Consider the following 18,233-nt stretch of genomic DNA (forward strand, 5'->3'; position numbering starts at 1 on the left):
TCTTTCTTTATGGTTATGGAGGCAGCGATTCCCATCTTTATGGGGGTGCGCAATTTAGGGTCAACCTTGGAGGCTGTGATTGTGCAAGAGGAGGCGGTTTCGCCGACCGTGTCGGTGCATGGAGGGTCATCCAGGCAGCCAGTGCTGGCCTGAGCTGGACTGCCTCGGGATGGCACAGTGTCTGTGGTGGCCTCTACCTTCCCCTCTACACTTTTCTCCCCTGCCTTTGATTGGGAGGCACCTACCCCCACACTCCTGCCTCCTTCACCCCTGTCCCCTGACTTCCCATTTGCGGTATGCTCACCAATCTGGAAAAACTGAAGCCTCTCCTCAACAAAGTCCTGCTTGCTCATGTCAATAGCACCACTGCGGGTCATCTCAAACATCTTGCCCTCGTGGAAGGGGAAAGGGTTGGGCTCGCTAGTTGGAGTGCTCTCATCGGTTGGCGTTCGGGCTGGAGTGGTGTCAGGTGTGGTAGCTTGTGACTTGTCCTCCACTGACAAACCATAAGGCTTTGGATCATCATCTTTGCCTTTAGCATCAAACACTCCTTCCTCCCCCCCTTTGCTTGACCATGGGTCAAAGTCCAAGCCTTTAGTTGCCACAGTTTTGAAAGTGGTATTTAGTTCCTCCTCGAGCTTGTAGCTGAAATAATTTTCAGCACAGCCTTGCCTGTCAGGGTGCCTTCCCTCCAAGGAGTAGATAGTCTCCCGATCTTTATCATCCTCTGATTTTTGGCCTGATAAGTTGCTTGTGGATAGCACTTTTTCTCCAGCCTCTTCATTTGGGGTGCTCTCCTCTTCAATTACCTCCAGTTTACTCTGGCTGAAGGAACGCTCGCCCGTCTTTCCGTCATTAGACAGACTGGAAGTTTTTGGGTCACTTAACCCATCATCCTCATCCTGCAAATCATATCCATCCAGGGAGTCTATCTCTGTAGCATCAGTGTCATGAGAAAATTCAGCAGTTGTTGCTATTGAGCAGTCAGTAATAGACTGATCGTTGCCATTCTGTTCGAGGTCCGCCTCATCTCCCTTGATGACACCATTCGCATTTGACTCTTTGTTATGGGAACCATTCCTCTCCGGTTTCCGAGGTTTGGCGTGTTTTTCGCCCTCCTCTGCCATTTTGAAGGTGTATTTCTTGAGGGGAATGGGCTGAAAGACAGACTCATCATCGCTGGAATCGCCATTGTCAGCTCCAGGTGGGAGAGGAGATGGTGGCTGGACTCGGATCACAGGTTCAGCGAGGAGGTGCCGGTCATGTTCCTCTTGGAGGTTCACCTCCATCATTTCTGTTTCTGCCTCAGAAGAGGGGCATGATCCCTTCTTTTCGAGGTCAGACTGATCAGCCTCTAGGGGTGGAGGTGGAGGAAACTCGATGTAAGCCACCCGTTTATCTTTTGCTACTTTTCCAGGTGAGTCATGGTTCCCTTTCGGAGACTCGGGTAGACTGGCAGGTTTGGCTTTCTCTGCTGGTATTTCCCTGAAGATGAAGGTCTTGGGCTGCTCCTCTTCCTCTGACTCCTCTGGGATTGGGCTGGGCATGCCTGTCATAGAACCAATTACAGAATCTGGTGCTCTGGAATTGAGGTCATAGCTAACATCTTCAGAGCTGGGTGTCTCAGGAGTGACAGGACTCCGTCCAGAGCTGTCCATGAAAGTCACCTGCTCTAGAGTATCATCCTCTGGGCTGCCCTGGGGAGAGGTTTGCGGTTTCTGTTTGACATTGTAAAATGCTCCTCTCGTCTCATGCACTGTTCGACTCTCATGACTAACCACTTTTTTGTAGGTGCCAAGTTGTCCGGTAGCCGTCTCCTTCTCATACTGTTTGCCTACTTGAATGCTGACATAAACTGGTAGCGGTTTAATGTCTGCAGTGACACTTGGGGTCACTCTTTCGATGTACTCAATTTGGTCACTTTCAACACCATTACAGACTATGTTAGTGCTCGCTACTGACGACAAATCACTGGATGATTTGCTTGCATCAGACCTACAGTGATGCTTGTTTCTAGCTAACGTTGATATGTGGGGCCCTGCTCCATCAGATTTAACAGATGAATCTAACTTTAATGTGCTACTCTGGTGATGGTCTATAAAACTGGATGAAACCCTAACAGGAATTTGTGATTCCGAGTTTTTTTTTAGAGAAGCATTGTATTGGTCAGCGCTGCTGGTGTCTTCTCGGATCACTAGCTCTGTGTATATAATCTTTTTGGTTGTTTCTGCTTTTGTTGAATTTCCATTATCTTCACTGTCAGGAAGAGAATCTTCAACAAATGTGGGAGACATTTTTGACTTTGGAGCTTTATAGTGACCATTGCCTTGGCTTTCCCAGGTTTTGTAAACCTTTCTATCTTTATCTACACTTTTCTGATGTTTTGGGGTGGTGTTGTCAGACACGTTTCTATTTCTCTCACTTTGCTGATTTTGAGTAAGTGCTTGAGCTCTCCTGACATTATAACTTGGCCCACTCTCACTGTCTAGAACTTTCTTTGGGCTGTGCTCACCTTGATGAGAGTTCTGAAGATTACCCCCCGCAAAAACTTGATAGATAGGCAATTTACTTTCCTGTAGCTTCCTTACTGGAGAGTCAGAGGTTTGACCCATCTGGGGCCCTTTATTCTGTTTTTGAGCTTCGGCTTCAAATTTCATTCTAACCGATCTTACATTGGATGTTGACGGCAGAAAATATTTAGAGGGCTCACTCACGCCACTAACCGATGAGCAATCTCCTTTTTTTTTATTATCGTCATTGTACTGAAGCAAAGCGCGTCTCTCAGGGCTACTGGGGAGGCTGGCACACTTCCTGTCCTGAGCACCATATTTGTCTCTAAATCTGTCTCTGCTCCAGTCCTCTCTGTTCCCTCCATTCCTAAAGACAGATCTCTCAGGGCTGCTGCAGGTGGAGCTGGGCCCGGACCGGGTCTCCCGAGCATTTGATCTATGATTCTTCTTTTCAGGAGAGTGGAGCTCATCATTCAGTTTCTCTGTTTTATCACGGAAGAATTGGGAAACCTCACTAAGCTTCTCTTCTGCTTCTTTGACAGTCCTTTCTACTCTGTCTTCATATGTAATTTTCTCTCTGTTTTTAACCTGCTTTGTGTCATCAGACACCCTCATCCAAGTGGATTTTTTTGGACTACCGGAATCAGAGTCATACTGTAGCAGCGTTAGCTTGTCATAACTTTCATCGTCACTTGAGCACCTGCCAGGCTTGTCAGGTTTAAGCATGAAGTCTCTCACTGAGCCAGCCTGTGCTCTCTCTTCATAGTATCGAGCCCTGTCTATCACAGATTCATCTGAATCTGAATGAGAAGAGTCCAATTTCTCGGAGAACAGCATTTTCTCTGCAAATTTGTATGAATCTCCCTTCATATCTGCTGCTTCTTCCGCACGGTAATCCACCGGTTTCAGAGTTTTGTACGCGTCATCAGGATTTAGCTGGGCAGAACCGAGCCGCCTGTCCTCTTTATGCAAGAAAGTGTTTTTTGCTCTGGCAGAGTCCAAATAGGTCGGGAGGGATTCGCTGGGCTCTTCCTCCTCTTGTTGCTCCTTTTCTTCCCTATTTGGAAGCTCTTTCATGCCACTGCTACTTTGGTAAATGTACATTTCTTTCTCTGGGTGGTTTTTGGTTTCCCTAATGATGACTTCTGTTGGTTCAGTTTTGTTCCCTTTCTCAATGTGCACCTCAATTATACGTTCCACTTTGGGCATTAAGTCTCTATCCAGCGGCCTCTGCGACTGATTGAGTCCCTCACTGCTGCCTTTTTGTTCAAATAAGCCAGTTATATCTCTAGATGGATCTCGTCCTGCCTGAAAAGCTTTCATGATGTCTCGCACAGACATGGTTTCTTCAAGTCTCTCCGAGGCCTCTTTGCTCTGAGGTTTGTGGTACACCATTCGGGTTGTAGTTGTTATATGAGTCTCCTCTTTAAGCCGCATGCCTTTACCCACTGCGTCCTCCTCTGGACTGGTTCTAGACTGGTAGGCTTTTACTCTGTCCTTGACGGAGCCACCAGGTGACCTGGGCTCCGTGTCAAGGTACTGTGCTGGAGGCTTCGCCATTTTAACCTCCTCCATTGCAGGCTCTTTACTGTCCTCTGGAGGCTCGTAGCTCCGTATAACATGTACAACCTCGGTCCGCGTTTCAGTGATGACCGGTGGTACATCCTGAAACAGAGCTTTGGGCCCCATTCCCTCGGCACTCTGGGGAGCCGAGGGCGTCCTCTCACTGCGGGTCTCAAACCCACTATCTGACAGCGGGCTTTTATCTTGGTCATGAGAGATATCCTCCTGAGAGTCTAAAACCAGATCTGAGCCAAACAACGCATCTGCTAGCTTACAAAGCTCTTTTTCTGAGGGGGAGGGTCGCATGTTTGAGGGGGGCATTTTGAGCTTGTGCTCCTGAATTGCCATGGCAGGTTTTAAAACCCGTTTCTGTTTTTCCTCTCCCTCTCTCCTCACCTCTTCATTCCTCTGTTTTGCCTCTACAATTTTGGACAGAGAACTTGTGCCAATGTCATTGGTTATGTAGTCAACCACCTTTGCCAAGTTAAAATCTTTGTCAGGTATGTTTTTTATTTTGGTTTGAGGCGCCACTGTCTCATACCGTGGAGGACACCTCCATTCATTTTGTTGGCTCTCGTCAATATCGTCCTCCATATCATCGTCAACCTTATTACTTTTCATGTTTGCCTTACCCTCCCTCAGAACATCCTTGCTCAGTATCTCACTAACTTTGACCAAGTCTTGTTTGACTTTCTCCACTATCCTATACGGTTCCTCATCCGCCATTTTATGCTCTTTGGGAGAGTCAGACCGGAAGCTTTTGGACACGGTGCTTGCGTCAGTTTGCAAAATGGCTGACATTCGTATCAGATCCTCCTTCATTTCAGCAACATCCTTCAGTATCTCCTGGCTGTTTGTCAGAGGGGGTGAGGAGTTGGCCTTGAGGGTTGCAGGGGGCATGAACAGAGGCATTTTGACTGGGGACAGAGTTCTGGTGAAGGAGGACGGCATTTGGGCACCGGCTTCTGGGGGTAGAGTCTTTCTGGGGGACAGCAGGGCAGCCGTCGACTTTGAGACATCAGGAAGCTTTTTAAACTGATGTTCTGGCAGAACATTTATAAGGGAATAAACAGGTACAGTGATCGTACTGCAGGTGACGGAGGTGGTGGAGTTGGGAGGGGACCTGAGGGAGGCATAGAGGGAGTTGGAGGCAGAGGACCGAATGGACTGGTAGGAAGAGGATGGAGACGACGACACGGACTTGAGTGTGCCATAGCCTGCAGAACAGGAGTTTAGCGTCTTCTCCACCTCATCAAAAGCGGCGTTCACATTGGTGGTGGCAGCATTAGTTGTGGCCTGTATCCTCTCCTGCAAGCTGCCGGACAGGAGGGGAGTAGGGGAGGAGGAACGATATTTAGTGGGGGAAGCTGTCCCATTAATCAGAGCTGATGCATTGGAGTTTGAGCTGGATTTCAGTGGTGAGGAAAGAGAACTGAGGAATCCTCTGTGAGAGCTGGCAGCATCCGCATGTGTTCTGATAGAGGAGAGGCCTGGGACTGTTTTAATGGGGGAGGAAGTTGATGGAGCATTCGATGTTATGACAGATTTATAGGGCAAACTGGAGCTATAGACATTAAGAGAAGATTTGGGTGAAGTCGGTGGGGTCATAGCAATGGAAGATCTTTCTAGAATTGAGCCTCCAGCAGGCACTGGAGAGTTTCTGGCAGAAAGGGTAGCCAGGCCTTTTACAGCGACCGAGTCGGGGGTGTTCTTCCCCGGCGACGACAAGAGGTTCGGAGTCGCCTGCACCGGGTACTGGGTCTGCTGCACAACTGTCTTTATCGGGGAAGAGATGGTTCTGTAGGAGCGTATCGGTGATGCAACATCACTAGCAGATCTGATGGAGGATGCGGGTGAGCCTCCGATGATTGATCTGATGGGGGAGGCAGAGTTTACAGACCACACAGACCTCAGTGGGGAGGCAGACGGAGTGTTGGAGGAGGAACTGGAGAGGGAGCCGAATCCGGACTTGGCCTGAGCACAGGCGCTGCCGGGCGGGCTGGTGGACCACGCCTGGTAGGAGCGTGTCGTAAAGACAGGCTTGTAAGCGTAGCCAGAAGGCTGCGACGGGGCTTTCGGAGCGGCGTTGTGGCCTCTTTCGGCTGTTTCTAACATACGTAAATGAACAAAACGTAACATAAAATTTAACAGAAATTGTTAAAAGAGAGAACAAAGAGAGACGAGAAAGAGGTTTAGTCAAGAGGTCAGATCTGCCAGCACACACCACAGACTGAAAAAGTGGATGGATCACTCAGAAATAACTGAAGATAATGGACTCATTCAGTGGTTGTAACTGACAAAAAGTGAATATAAATACAAAAACAAATGACAAAACAGAGAAATGAATAAACAATGTATGTACATGAAGAAACCTGGGGCAAAAGAAAAACGATTGTGAAAATACAGACTATAAATCACGCTACCGGTTTTTCTAACAGCAAAATAAATTTGTCCAACCGCTTTACCACTTAAGTACAAAATTGAGCCAAACATCACAAATAATTTGTGGCTGATAAAACAAGAGTTCCTGAGTGTATCAGGAGACCATTAGCAAAACAAGATAAGGCAAAGACGCAATAAAAACAATGAGAACACAATAACAACTTTATTCTGCATTAAAGAAGAAAGTAAAACATGAAAGAAATACAGTGCAATGCTGGTTCATAAAACATGCGAAACACAGAAATCTGAGCAAAATGAAGAGAGATTATATGAACTACAAACAGAAAATCGTACAGCCTGTGTCGAATGGAAAACAAAACACCAATGAAGACTGATGACAGAACAGATGTGGGAAAATAAAGAAAAGATAAGAAAAAATAGTATTCCTAAATATGCTGTTGTCTAAATCGTCACTGGTGTTTAAGCCTTGAGATGTTACGTTTTCTGATATTGTAGTTAATGAGTCGCCAGCACAGGTTTCAACACCTTGTCTATGCTGGAATTCAGAACTATGTGAAAGAATGGAGAAGAAAGTGAGAGACTCACTGGATGCAGGGTCGGTCAGATAGCTGTAGCGCTTTCGTAACGCTAACGAAGCAACGGTATGGCGTCGTTCTTTGGTGTCATTCTGGAATAACACAAAAACAAAAAGGCTATAAGAAAGCAAACTGACTTGAAATTGAATTTATTCTGTTAACTGGTTTATGTCTTTTCATTAACTAAAAAAAAATTCTACAGAGCTTGTTCCAAGATTTTCACTTGCCTTATGTTCTAAGGATATTTGGAAGTTGTTCAAGCAGATCTGTTTCCTCTACCAATCTAAATAGTTTTTCTAAATAGTTTGTCGATATTTCTTACAAAATTATGCTCAGTTCTTATTTATTCAAGAATATATTATGTAAAAGGAACACTTTTGCCAATTAGGAAATCCTCATATGGAATTAAAATAAAGGTAAATAACCTATTCACATATCAAAAGAATTTGCATAATTTTAAAAACCGTCTGTATTATTATAACTGTATTATTTAATTCAAACGTTAACAGCTTGTTCCTAAAACAGCGCCGCTGTCTGCTTTAACGAATAACACCTCATAATACTTAATTATTGTGAACTTCTATGCAATTTATATTCACACGAGGACGTCTGTTAAAAAATATTTTCCAGCTGTTTGTAGCAAAAAAGGGCAGTGTGAGGCGTAATTGTTCTCCTGCGTGCTACAACAAAAACACAAGCAAGAACTTTCATAGACACACTAAAGTTCTGCTGACCTCATCATATGAATGTTATTCACTGTGGAAAGCATTGAAAAGAACTAGTGTCACCACTTTTAAATTATTGTAACTTTTTCTGAACTCTTTAGCCTCGACTGTTCACTCGTCCTTTATATTAATTGAATGCAGGTAGGTTGTCATTGTGAAATTATGACTCCACTGTGAGGAATGTCACACTTAACAGAGTCATGTCAAATGTTCTGTTTCCTATTTTTTTTTGTGAAAGGTTGGTGAATTTCTGATGAAACTCTTTCAGTCACCAAGCATACAAAAAAAAAACATACTTGAAAATTATTGAAAAAAGTAAATAAATGAATAAACAAATAAAAGCACCACAAGGGCCACAACTTAAACTTGCTGTCTACACATAAATCATGCAAAAAAAAAAAAAAAAAAACTAGGCTTAATATTATGTCAACCAATGAATGATCTGGGAAAAAAGCCAATCACAAAAGAGGAGAGCGTCACCATGGCAATGCCTTAAATAAGCCAATAGTGTGTGAATACAAAGAAACTACAAAGAAAGCCAATGAAATGGTACGTCATGATTACCTCATCATCAGGATCGGACTCCATTTCCTACATTCCCCATGATACATTGCGAGAGTAGTACAGATAGTAGATAACAGAGCAGCAGCGGTCCGATTACAGCAGCAAGGTGAGGTGAGGTGGAGAGAGGAGAGGAGAAGATGTTTAGTATTCAAGTAAAGCAGCACCTACTGCAGCAATGGAAACAGCAGTGATGTATCTGTAATGAAGAACAGCGCAGGGTGTGTGTGTGTGTGTACAGTGTGAGGATGTGTGTGTGTCTACAGTGTAAAGGAGTGTATGAGTGTGTGTGTGTGTGTGTGTGTGTGTGTGTGTGTATATACAGTGTGAAGGGGTGTGTGTGTGTGTGTCTACAGTGTAAAGGAGTGTGTGTGTGTGTGTGTGTGTGTGTACAGTGTGAAGGGGTGTGTGTGTGTGTGTGTGTGTGTGTGTATATACAGTGTGAAGGGGTGTGTGTGTGTGTGTCTACAGTGTAAAGGAGTGTGTGAGTGTGTGTGTGTGTGTGTCTATCGTGTAAAGGAGTGTGTGTGTGTGTGTGTGTGTGTGTGTGTGCACGTATGTACAGTGTGAAGGGGTGTGTGTGTGTGTACAGTGTGAAGAGGTTTGCGTGTGTGTGTGTCTCAGTGGTTAAGGTAATTGAGTTGTAATCGGAAGGTTGCTGCCAGGTTTCCACTGTTGGGCCTCTGAGCAAGACCCTTAACCCTCAATTACTCATAATTGTAAGTCGCTTTGGATAAAAGCATCAGCTAAATGCCATAAATGAAATGTGTATATATATATATATATATATATATATATATATATATATATATATATATATGTGTGTGTGTGTGTGTGTGTGTGTGTGTGTGTGTGTACAGCACCTTCTTATGCACTGGCAGTGTGAAGTTCAGGTTGCAGATGGCACTCTGTGGAAGACCTTTAGTGCTCTTGGGCTCTTTGAGGAATGAGAGTCTCCCGCAGGGCTCCTGCCCCATGTCTCGCACCTAAACACACACACACACACACACGCTTGTCAAATATTAATGCTTCCATTAAATTTACAATCATAATTGAGGTCACTGTAATGTCAGATTTTAATTCCATTCTACAACACACACACACACACACACACACATGCACACATCGACAAACAGAATGACAAACAGAACAACAAACATGACCCATCTCAGATACACACATGCGGACATGTGAGCTGATGTCAGCTAAGACACACACACACACACGCTCGTACGCACCTTGACGTTGAAAGGCAGACGATTCTCCTTGAAGGCGTAGAAGGTGAAGATGAGTTGCTGGTTGCTCTTGCCGAGTGGAGCCATGTTGCCATAACAGTCCACGTGGATCGACTTGCCCTCCAGGATCTGTCAGCCAAAGAAAGTGAGGCACACGCCAGCTGCGTTCAGCGATTAACACAGTGCCGTTTCCCCATCACCCTCGCCACAGTCCCTTTCTGATGTGTGTTAGTTCATTCGAACAGAGAAGCACTGTGTAAAGGTTCTACTGCCCCGGCTTTGTGCTGGTGGGGAGCTCCGCACCTCGATGTCTTTACTCCTGGCCACCTCCTCGAAGTTCTCCTGCTGTTCCAGGGTTTTGTCCACCTTATCGTCGGTCATGCAGAAGCAACGCAGCCGCGCCTCCGCAGCGTCGATGGTCTTGGCGAACACCACAAACTTGGCGAGGTACGGCACGCAGATCAGCTCCCGGTAGAGAGATGTCCCCAGGGACACGATCTCACTCACCTGCTGACAGTCTGCCAGCCAGAATCTAAATAGAGAGAGAGAGGGATCGAGAGAGAGAGAGAGAGAGGGAGAGAGAGAGAGAGAGAGAGAGAGAGAGAGAGAGAGAGAGAGAGAGAGAGAGAGGGAGAGAGAGAGAGAGAGAGAGAGAGAGGGAGAGAGAGAGAGAGAGAGAGAGAGGGAGAGAGAGAGAGAGAGAGAGAGAGAGAGGGAGAGAGAGAGAGAGAGAGAGAGAGAGGGAGAGAGAGAGGGAAAAGGGACACAGTGAAATCAGGGAAGAAGAGAAGAGGGAGTTGGAGGTGGTAAAACTGAAAGAGGTGCCCGTCCAGCAGACATGAGACCTGTTCAGGAAACACAGACAGCAGGTATCCGTGCTGAACAGATGTGGCGTCAGGCCTCAGCAGATGCTAGCCTGCTAGCTTCACTCTCTCTCCTGAAGGCGAGTGTGTACTGGCAAATCCTGTACAGTTTGCATGTGTGTTGAGTAACATTACTATAAGGCAGAGCTGTAAAAAAGATTCATATTCATCTTATAAATATTCATCAAATTTGCAAAACACCTGTACATCCTAATATTAAAAAAATGTAATTTGAATGTTTAATTGTGTGCCAGAGATGTGTGAGGTAGTAGACTTTTTAGCAGTTTACAATCAATTGTCTCTTTTCCTCACCCAGAACCAGCTGCATGATTCCAATCACTCTGGCTACAAACTGGCACATTCTACAGAAACGGCCCTCACGACAGTGACGGAGAAACTTCATGTTGCTAAAGCTGCCAAACAGTCATCTGTTTTGATGCTTCTAGACCTTTCAGCAGCCTTTGACACAGTGAACCACAACATCCTTCACTCTGTTCTCTCCAGGCTTGGTGTGACTGGCTCTGCTTGGAGATGGTTTCAGTCCTATCTGGTGACATGGAGAGGATCCACATCCAAACCGTGTAGACTCTCCACTGGTGTTCCACAAGGCTCAGTATTGGGCCCCCTTCTCTTCTCTTTGTATACTCATTCTCTTGGTGATGTAATATCTTCTCATGGTTTCTCCTACCACTGCTATGCCGACGATGCTCAATTATTTCTTTCTTTTTCACCCTCTGACACACAGGTCTCCAGACGTATCTCAGCATGCTTGACTGACATCACGTCATGGATGGCAGGCCACCACTTGAAGCTCAACCCCAGTAAAACTGAGCTTCTGTTCATCCCAGGAACTCCCAGCCCTCACCATGACCTCACAGTTTCCTTCGAGAACTCCCTGGTATCACCGTCTGAAGCTGCCCGTAGTCTGGGCATAACTTTGGACAACCAGCTGTTGTTCTCAACTCATGTTTCTAATCTTACCAGGTCTTTCAGATTTCTCCTTTGTAACATACGAAGGATTCGGCCCTTTCTCTCACAGGAAGCTGCCCAGGTGCTTGTGCAGTCTCTTGTGATCTCAAAGCTAGACTACTGCAACTCGGTAAACGCTGGTCTTCCTCTAAGAGCCATCAAACCTCTACAACTTGTCCAGAATTCAGCAGCACTGATCTTCACGACTGGTTCACACACGTCACTCCACTGCCGCGCTCCCTTCACTGGCTCCCAGTAGCTGCACACGTCAGATTTAAAACCTTGATGCTTGCCTACAAAGCCAAAAATGGACCAGCCCCTTCATACATGAGATCAATGGTCAAAGCCCGATCCGTACCTCAAGTACTTCCAACCTCAAGTACGGCTCGGCTTGAAATACCTTGCTTCAGGTCTCATGGAGACAAGCATGGAGACTATTTTGTGTCCTGGCTCCAACATGGTGGAATGAACTTCCACTTGCTGTCCAGACAGCAGAGTCCCTTGCAGTCTTCAAGCGCAGACTGAAGACCCATCTATTTGTAGAATATTTACAGGACAACTGACACTGCTCCCTTATTGACTGACTAAATTAGTACTTATTGTAGGGTATTGTTTATTGATGTTGACAAACTCTAGTACTTATTTTTTATTACACTTATCATTGCCTAAGACTTTATGTATTTTGCACCTCTAGTCATCAGCAGTGATCCCTGTATTCTACAGTATTCTTGTTCACTGGTATCTTGGACTCTAACCTACTGTACTGGCTAGGAGGTATTATATGAGGAAATGACAACACATTTTTGTAAGTCGCTCTGGATAAGAGCGTTTGCTAAATTCCATAAATGTAAATTAAATTTAGTCTAGACTAGCGTGATTTTTTCATTATTCAAACAGTTCTGACCAGTTCTGACTTCAGTATGGTGGTTGTTTGGGTTCTGCCATTTAGTGGGTGGGAGAACTAATTTAATCTTTTTTTTGCTTCTTAATTACTACTGTTTAAAATAATTACGTAAAAATGTTAATAATATTGAAATATTTGGAAATATGTATGACAGTACTAATGTATTTTGTAATCCCAGTTGACAGTCCTACCTTAAGGTTGTGTGTGTTTAGAAATGGAGGGGGAGATAGAGAGTGTGTGTGTATGTGTGTGTGTATGTGTGTGTGAGTGAGTGTGTGTATGTGTGTGTGTGTGTGTATGTGTGTGTGAGTGTGTGTGTGTCTGCATGTGTGTGACTGTGTGTGTGTGTGTGAGTGTGTGTGTGTTTTGTGTGTGTGTGTAGTGTGTGTGTGAGTGTGTGTGTGTGTGTGTGTGAGTGTGTGTGAGTGTGTGTGTGAGTGTGTGTGTGAGTGTGTGTGTGTCTGCATGTGTGTGTGTGTGTGTGTATGTGTGTGTGTGTGTGTGTGAGTGTGTGTGTGTGTGTGTGAGTGTGTGTGTCTGCATGTGTGTGTGTGTGTGTGTGTGTGTATGTGTGTGTGTGTGTGTGTGTGTCTGCATGTGTGTGTGTGTGTGTGTGTGTGAGTGTGTGTGTGTGTGTGTGTCTGCATGTGTGTGTGTGTGGGGGGGGGGGGGGGGTAAATGCTTTACCTTGCTGATACATTTGTAGTAAATGAGACGCAGTCAGTGACAAAGGAGAGGGGAGTAGTACCAGTGATATCCTCCCACTGAGCTGGTGATGTACCACCTACACACACACACACACACACACACACACACACACACACATACACACACACACACACACACACACACACACACATACACACACACACATACATACACACACACACACACACACACACACACACAGGCAGACACACACACAAGGAAAAATATTCTCAAGCACATAGAATCACATATACAGCTTTAAAAACATTAAACAAAGACAAACAATCTTTCTTTTCCACATCCATTCTGTGGAGGTACCTGTTATACTGCAGAGCAGTCTCAGACAGGGGGCGGGGTCACCTTTACGTCCATTAACCGCCGCCTCCTTCACTCTAGGTGGCACGGGGATCGTCATGGTGATGGGCTTGTGGAACTTTCTCCTCCTGGGTTCCACGGTAACGATGGGGCTGAAGGAGGCACGGTTACCCATCGTGTTGCGAGCGAGTTCCTCCGGTACTGGCTGAGCCTGGGGGAGGGGCAGCGGGAGGAAGCGGGGCCAAACAGAAAGGACAGGTATAGCAACACCTTAGCATAAACGCCTGTTCGTTGGTAGTGTGTGTGTGCAAACCTGCAGGCCAACGCGGATCTTCTTGGTGAGAGCGCCGGGAGGAAAGACCGCCCTCACCATGGGAACGGCCTCGCTGGTCAGGATGCCACCCTCTGGCCCCATGTGGTCACTCTCCTGCTTAACACGAGACACCACTGCAAAGTATTGTGGGAAATCCTTCGTAATGATCCGACAGATGCGCTTCTTCTCCAGCTCAGCAGGGCTGTCGAGCTCTGTAAACAAACAAAACAAACAAGCATTTGCAAAAGTAAATAGACATATTGAAAACTATTCATTCAGCTGCGAACTGCCTATATAATCATTTATAATCCGTAACTACGACACGTTGTCTGGTCGGCGTGTAAAGGTCTAGTGGTGACACAGTGGAAAGTTATAAGTGATTTAGCTTTTCATAACATATCAGAATCACAAAGTCCCTCTTTATCGCCCGACAAACCCATTTGTGCGACACACGAGCATGTTTACCCTCGTCCATGCCGTTGAGCAGCGCGAGGAGGTCTTCACCGCGGCAGTCATAGTGATGCTCCTTCCACGTGTCGCCATTGTCGCTCCGCAAAATGATCAGCTCGCGCTCTTTCTCGCGCATTGAGCCAAAATGGGGGATCTCCACGATGACCGGCCTGCAAAACCAACAGAGAAACACCAAAGCGCAGCACGTCAGCCTGGCGTCCAGAGCCAAAACAAAAGAATCACAGAGCTGAAATGCAGTAGCAGAGATCCAGACGTAAAGACGTTGTCTGAGAGTTTCAGTTTGTGTGTCAAATGCACGTCATTTGAGCCAAAATGGAGGTCGGACCTACCCAAGGAAATGAGCTCCGGCTGGCCCCACCTCCACCAGTCTGCTGACAAGCCCCTCCCCCTCCACCATGGGGGGTGGGTATGCCAACCGGTGACGCTTGGCGAGGCGGCAGGTGATTCGCGTGGGTGCAGGACACTTCCTGGGTGGGATGATGATGCGCATGCCATCGTGACGACTTCCTCTCATGGATCCGCCCCGGGCATCCACCATGAAGCTCACAAGGAACCTGTAGAGAGAAAAAGAGAGAAGAGGAGATGAGTGAGAGAGAGAGAGAGAGAGAGAGAGAGAGAGAGAGAGAGAGAGAGAGGAGGTACACCACGCTAACCCACGACAGAGACACAGTAGCGGCGGTTCCCATGCTGAGACCACTGTGTCACCATCACATGGAGACAGAGAACAGACGGAGAGAGAGAGAGAGAGAGAGAGAGAGAGAGAGAGAGAGAGAGAGAGAGAAAGAAAGAGAGAGAGAGAGAGCGAGCGAGTGAGCATATTACAAAGTCTCAAAAAGCAGAACAGACATTTAAGTGACACAAAAGAGGAAAGAAGACCAAGGCAGACGTGAGAATGCTTCGAGATGTTGAACGTGGCAGCATTCTGTGACCCAGCTTTATTTTTTTAGCCGCAGAGTCCGTTTAGTGCCAAGATTCGAAGCAGTGATCAGTTCAATCCTCACAAATGAGAAAGCCATGAAAAAACCCAGCGTGTCACTAAGACACTGACCTCCCACGCCTTACACCTGCACTCCCTGGACACGGGTGTAGCTACAGATTCCCACAGATCCACTTTGTAGGTGTACAGGTACAGATCCCCCTTGGTAGGCACAACGCGAATATACCAACCCATTGTTTCTTAAAGGGGGTTGTCTGAGGTCATGGCTTTTCAGAGCAAAACACCTTCTTTTAATGAACAGCTGGTAGTTTATTTAAGATCCTTATGACTGTATTAGTTCTCCATTATGGATTTGTAAGTTAAGGTGAGAAAATACTGGTACTAACCTGCTGCTACGCATGGCGTGTCAGCAACCATGAACCTCACTGACCACAGCTCCACTGCTGACCTTTGACATTTGGGTAGACCATTCTCAGCACACTGGCATGGCACTCATGTGGCATGATGAAGTGTGTTGGGTTGGATATAGAAAGCACAGCAGTGTTGATGGAGATTTATTCATGGGTCAGTGTGACTGTGGATCTGTGGACAACGTCCAACACGACTCAGCAGGCAGCGGACTGGTACAGAACTCTACGCCTACGAGAGGTTTGTACCACAGATGTTTATCAAAGGGGATGGTGAGTGTGGACATATGTGACTGACTGCTAGCTGTTAACACTATACATTAAGTGGCGATGTCTGACTTTAGTGTAGTATTATAATTTATAACATATTATAGTGATGTTGTGTGTGTGTGTGTGTGTGTGTGTGTGTGTGTGTGTGTGTGTGTGTGTGTGTGTGTGTGTGTGATAATGTTTGTTGAACACAATGACACAACTATTACTACACCTTGAGAGTGTGGGTGAGTTGGGTAGAGAAGGAAGGACAGAGGAGAAGAAGAGAGAGGGAGAAAGAGAGGGAGAGAGAGAGAGCAAGAGAGGAAGAGCGAGAGAGAGAGGGAGAAAGAGAGAGAAAGCGAGAGAGAGAGTGGGAGAGAGAGAGGGAGAGAGAGAGAGGGAGAGAGAGAGGGAGAGAGAAAGAGGGAGAGAGAGAGAGAGAGAGTGGGAGAGAGAGGGAGAGAGAGAGAAAGAGGGAGAGAGAGAGAAAGAGGGAGAGAGAGAGAGGGAGAGAGATAGAGAGAGAAAGAGAGGGAGAGGGAGGGAGTGAGGGAGAGAGAGGGAGAAAGAAAGAGGGAGAGAGCGAGAGAGAGTGGGAGAGAGAGAGGGAGGTGTAATTGGACAGTGTTGTGGAGTCATACTGAGCAGAGAGGAAAGGCTGTGAAAGAAATCACCAAACAAACGAACAAAAAAAGAAAAACAGAAAAAGAGGCACAACACCCATTATTACAGTCGTTGGCATGGTAACAAAAGCTCACTTTGGCTAGACAAGGCCGTGGCATGCAGGCAAAAACAAAATGAGATCGACAAACGTAACGTAAACAAATAAACAATGGCAATGCGGACGTGTGTTTTCCACACACACTCGGGTAATGTGCTAATGTTACCACTGAAGACGCAAACGTGGACGTTCCCTGCTTCGCTGGGTCACAATCACAGCCCGGATAGCAACCCCACATTTGTTCTACGTGTTTGCCATAAAAGTGAGCAGCGAAGCACAGAGATGCTTCCACAGGACTGATGCAGCGTCCCAGTTAGGACGGAGACACACTGTGAGCAAGAAACACAAACTCTCCAACATCACCACGGTATGAGAGAAATCACGAAGGAAGGATGGATATGCTCTGAGATTAACATCTGTGTGTGTGTGTGTGTGTGTGTGTGTGTGTGTGAGTGTGTGTGTGTATGTGTGTGAGTGTGTGTGTGTGTGTGTGAGTGTGTGTGAGTGTGTGTGTGAGTGTGTGTGTGAGTGTGTGTGAGTGTGTGTGTGAGTGTGTGTGTGAGTGTGTGTGTGTGTGTGTGTGTGTGTGTGTGTATGTGTGTGTGTGTGTGTGTGTGTGTATGTGTGTGTGTGTGTGTGTGTGTGTGTGTGTGTGTGTGTGTGAGTGTGTGTAAGTGTGTGTGTGTGTGTGTGTAGGCAGGGTGGATGTAAGGAATGTTGATCGTGTGTGTGTGTGTGTGTGTGTGTGTGAGTGTGTGTGTGTGTGTGTGTGTGTGTGAGTGTGTGTGTGTGTGTGTGTGTGAGTGTGTGTGTGTGTGAGTGTGTGTGTGTGTGTCTGGGCAGTTTCAGCTAAGCAGTAGTATTCAGTAAGCATATACAACCCCTCAGTCGTGAGATAAGTATAACTCTAACGCTTCTTACGATGACGATGATGACAACCCTTTGTTTGTATATGACAGGAGTGTGGAGTGTAGAGATATAGTTCAGATGTCTCTAAAGACATTTAGGTTATAGATGTGTATACTCCATATACTGTCCCCTCATGTTATAAACTCAAATAACCTGCACATTTATGTGGACTTGAGGTGCCTTTTCATCCAGTACATCTCACAGTGTTAACCTACATACGACTAAGAAAAAACATTTAGTACAAGTACAAAACTCAACACACACACACACACATACACACATCCTATCTCTTACCCAGAGTGGACAGGGCTTGACACGGTATTGGGTGCATGATCCACCGTGTCCGGGGTCCAGCTGTAACGCCTCAAACACTCATTGTCACGTGTTACAGTGAGATGCTGGAAACACACACACACACACATTGTTGTGAGTACAATTCTGTTGCAGGCCTTTAGCTTGTGAACAACTCTCCTCACATTAACTGAAGAAACACCAGTCTGTATGTCATGTCATATGAGCTGGGTAACATAATGAAGATGAGGAGGGTGTGAGGAAACGAGACAGATGAAAAAGAAACACAGCTGAGACATCTCCAGCCTAACTACGGTTCTTTAAATAAAACACACACACACATACACACACACACACACACAAACACACATGCATATGCAGGCATACACACACACACACACACACACACATACACACACACAAACACACACACAAAAACACATGCATACGCAGGCATACACACACAGACACACACACACACACACACACACACAAACACACATGCATACACAAACACACGCGCACACACACATACGCAGGCACACATATGCAGGCACACACATACACATATATGCAGGCATATACACGCACACACACAGAC

The 18,233-nt window shown here is 46.1% G+C and overlaps 1 protein-coding gene across 2 annotated transcripts in view; it reads right to left on the minus strand.

Annotated features, from left to right (window-relative positions):
* Nucleotides 1-18,233, minus strand: part of ank3a (ankyrin 3a) — a 99,667-nt gene that overhangs the window by 2,812 nt on the left and 78,622 nt on the right. The window contains exons 28-39 of one of the 2 annotated variants that reach the window (XM_035532465.1): nucleotides 17,636-17,739; nucleotides 14,445-14,669; nucleotides 14,110-14,264; nucleotides 13,645-13,856; nucleotides 13,335-13,542; nucleotides 12,996-13,092; nucleotides 9,876-10,104; nucleotides 9,576-9,701; nucleotides 9,201-9,323; nucleotides 8,341-8,367; nucleotides 7,062-7,143; nucleotides 305-6,181 (exon numbers count right to left, since the gene is read on the minus strand). In XM_035532465.1, coding sequence (XP_035388358.1) covers nucleotides 305-6,181; nucleotides 7,062-7,143; nucleotides 8,341-8,367; nucleotides 9,201-9,323; nucleotides 9,576-9,701; nucleotides 9,876-10,104; nucleotides 12,996-13,092; nucleotides 13,335-13,542; nucleotides 13,645-13,856; nucleotides 14,110-14,264; nucleotides 14,445-14,669; nucleotides 17,636-17,739 — 7,465 coding nt within the window. The remainder of the gene's footprint in view (nucleotides 1-304; nucleotides 6,182-7,061; nucleotides 7,144-8,340; nucleotides 8,368-9,200; nucleotides 9,324-9,575; nucleotides 9,702-9,875; nucleotides 10,105-12,995; nucleotides 13,093-13,334; nucleotides 13,543-13,644; nucleotides 13,857-14,109; nucleotides 14,265-14,444; nucleotides 14,670-17,635; nucleotides 17,740-18,233) is intronic. The other variant, XM_035532464.1, reaches the window with a different exon arrangement.

Source organism: Electrophorus electricus, chromosome 13, assembly GCF_013358815.1.
Source record: "Electrophorus electricus isolate fEleEle1 chromosome 13, fEleEle1.pri, whole genome shotgun sequence".
Classification (NCBI taxonomy): Eukaryota; Metazoa; Chordata; class Actinopteri; order Gymnotiformes; family Gymnotidae; genus Electrophorus; species Electrophorus electricus.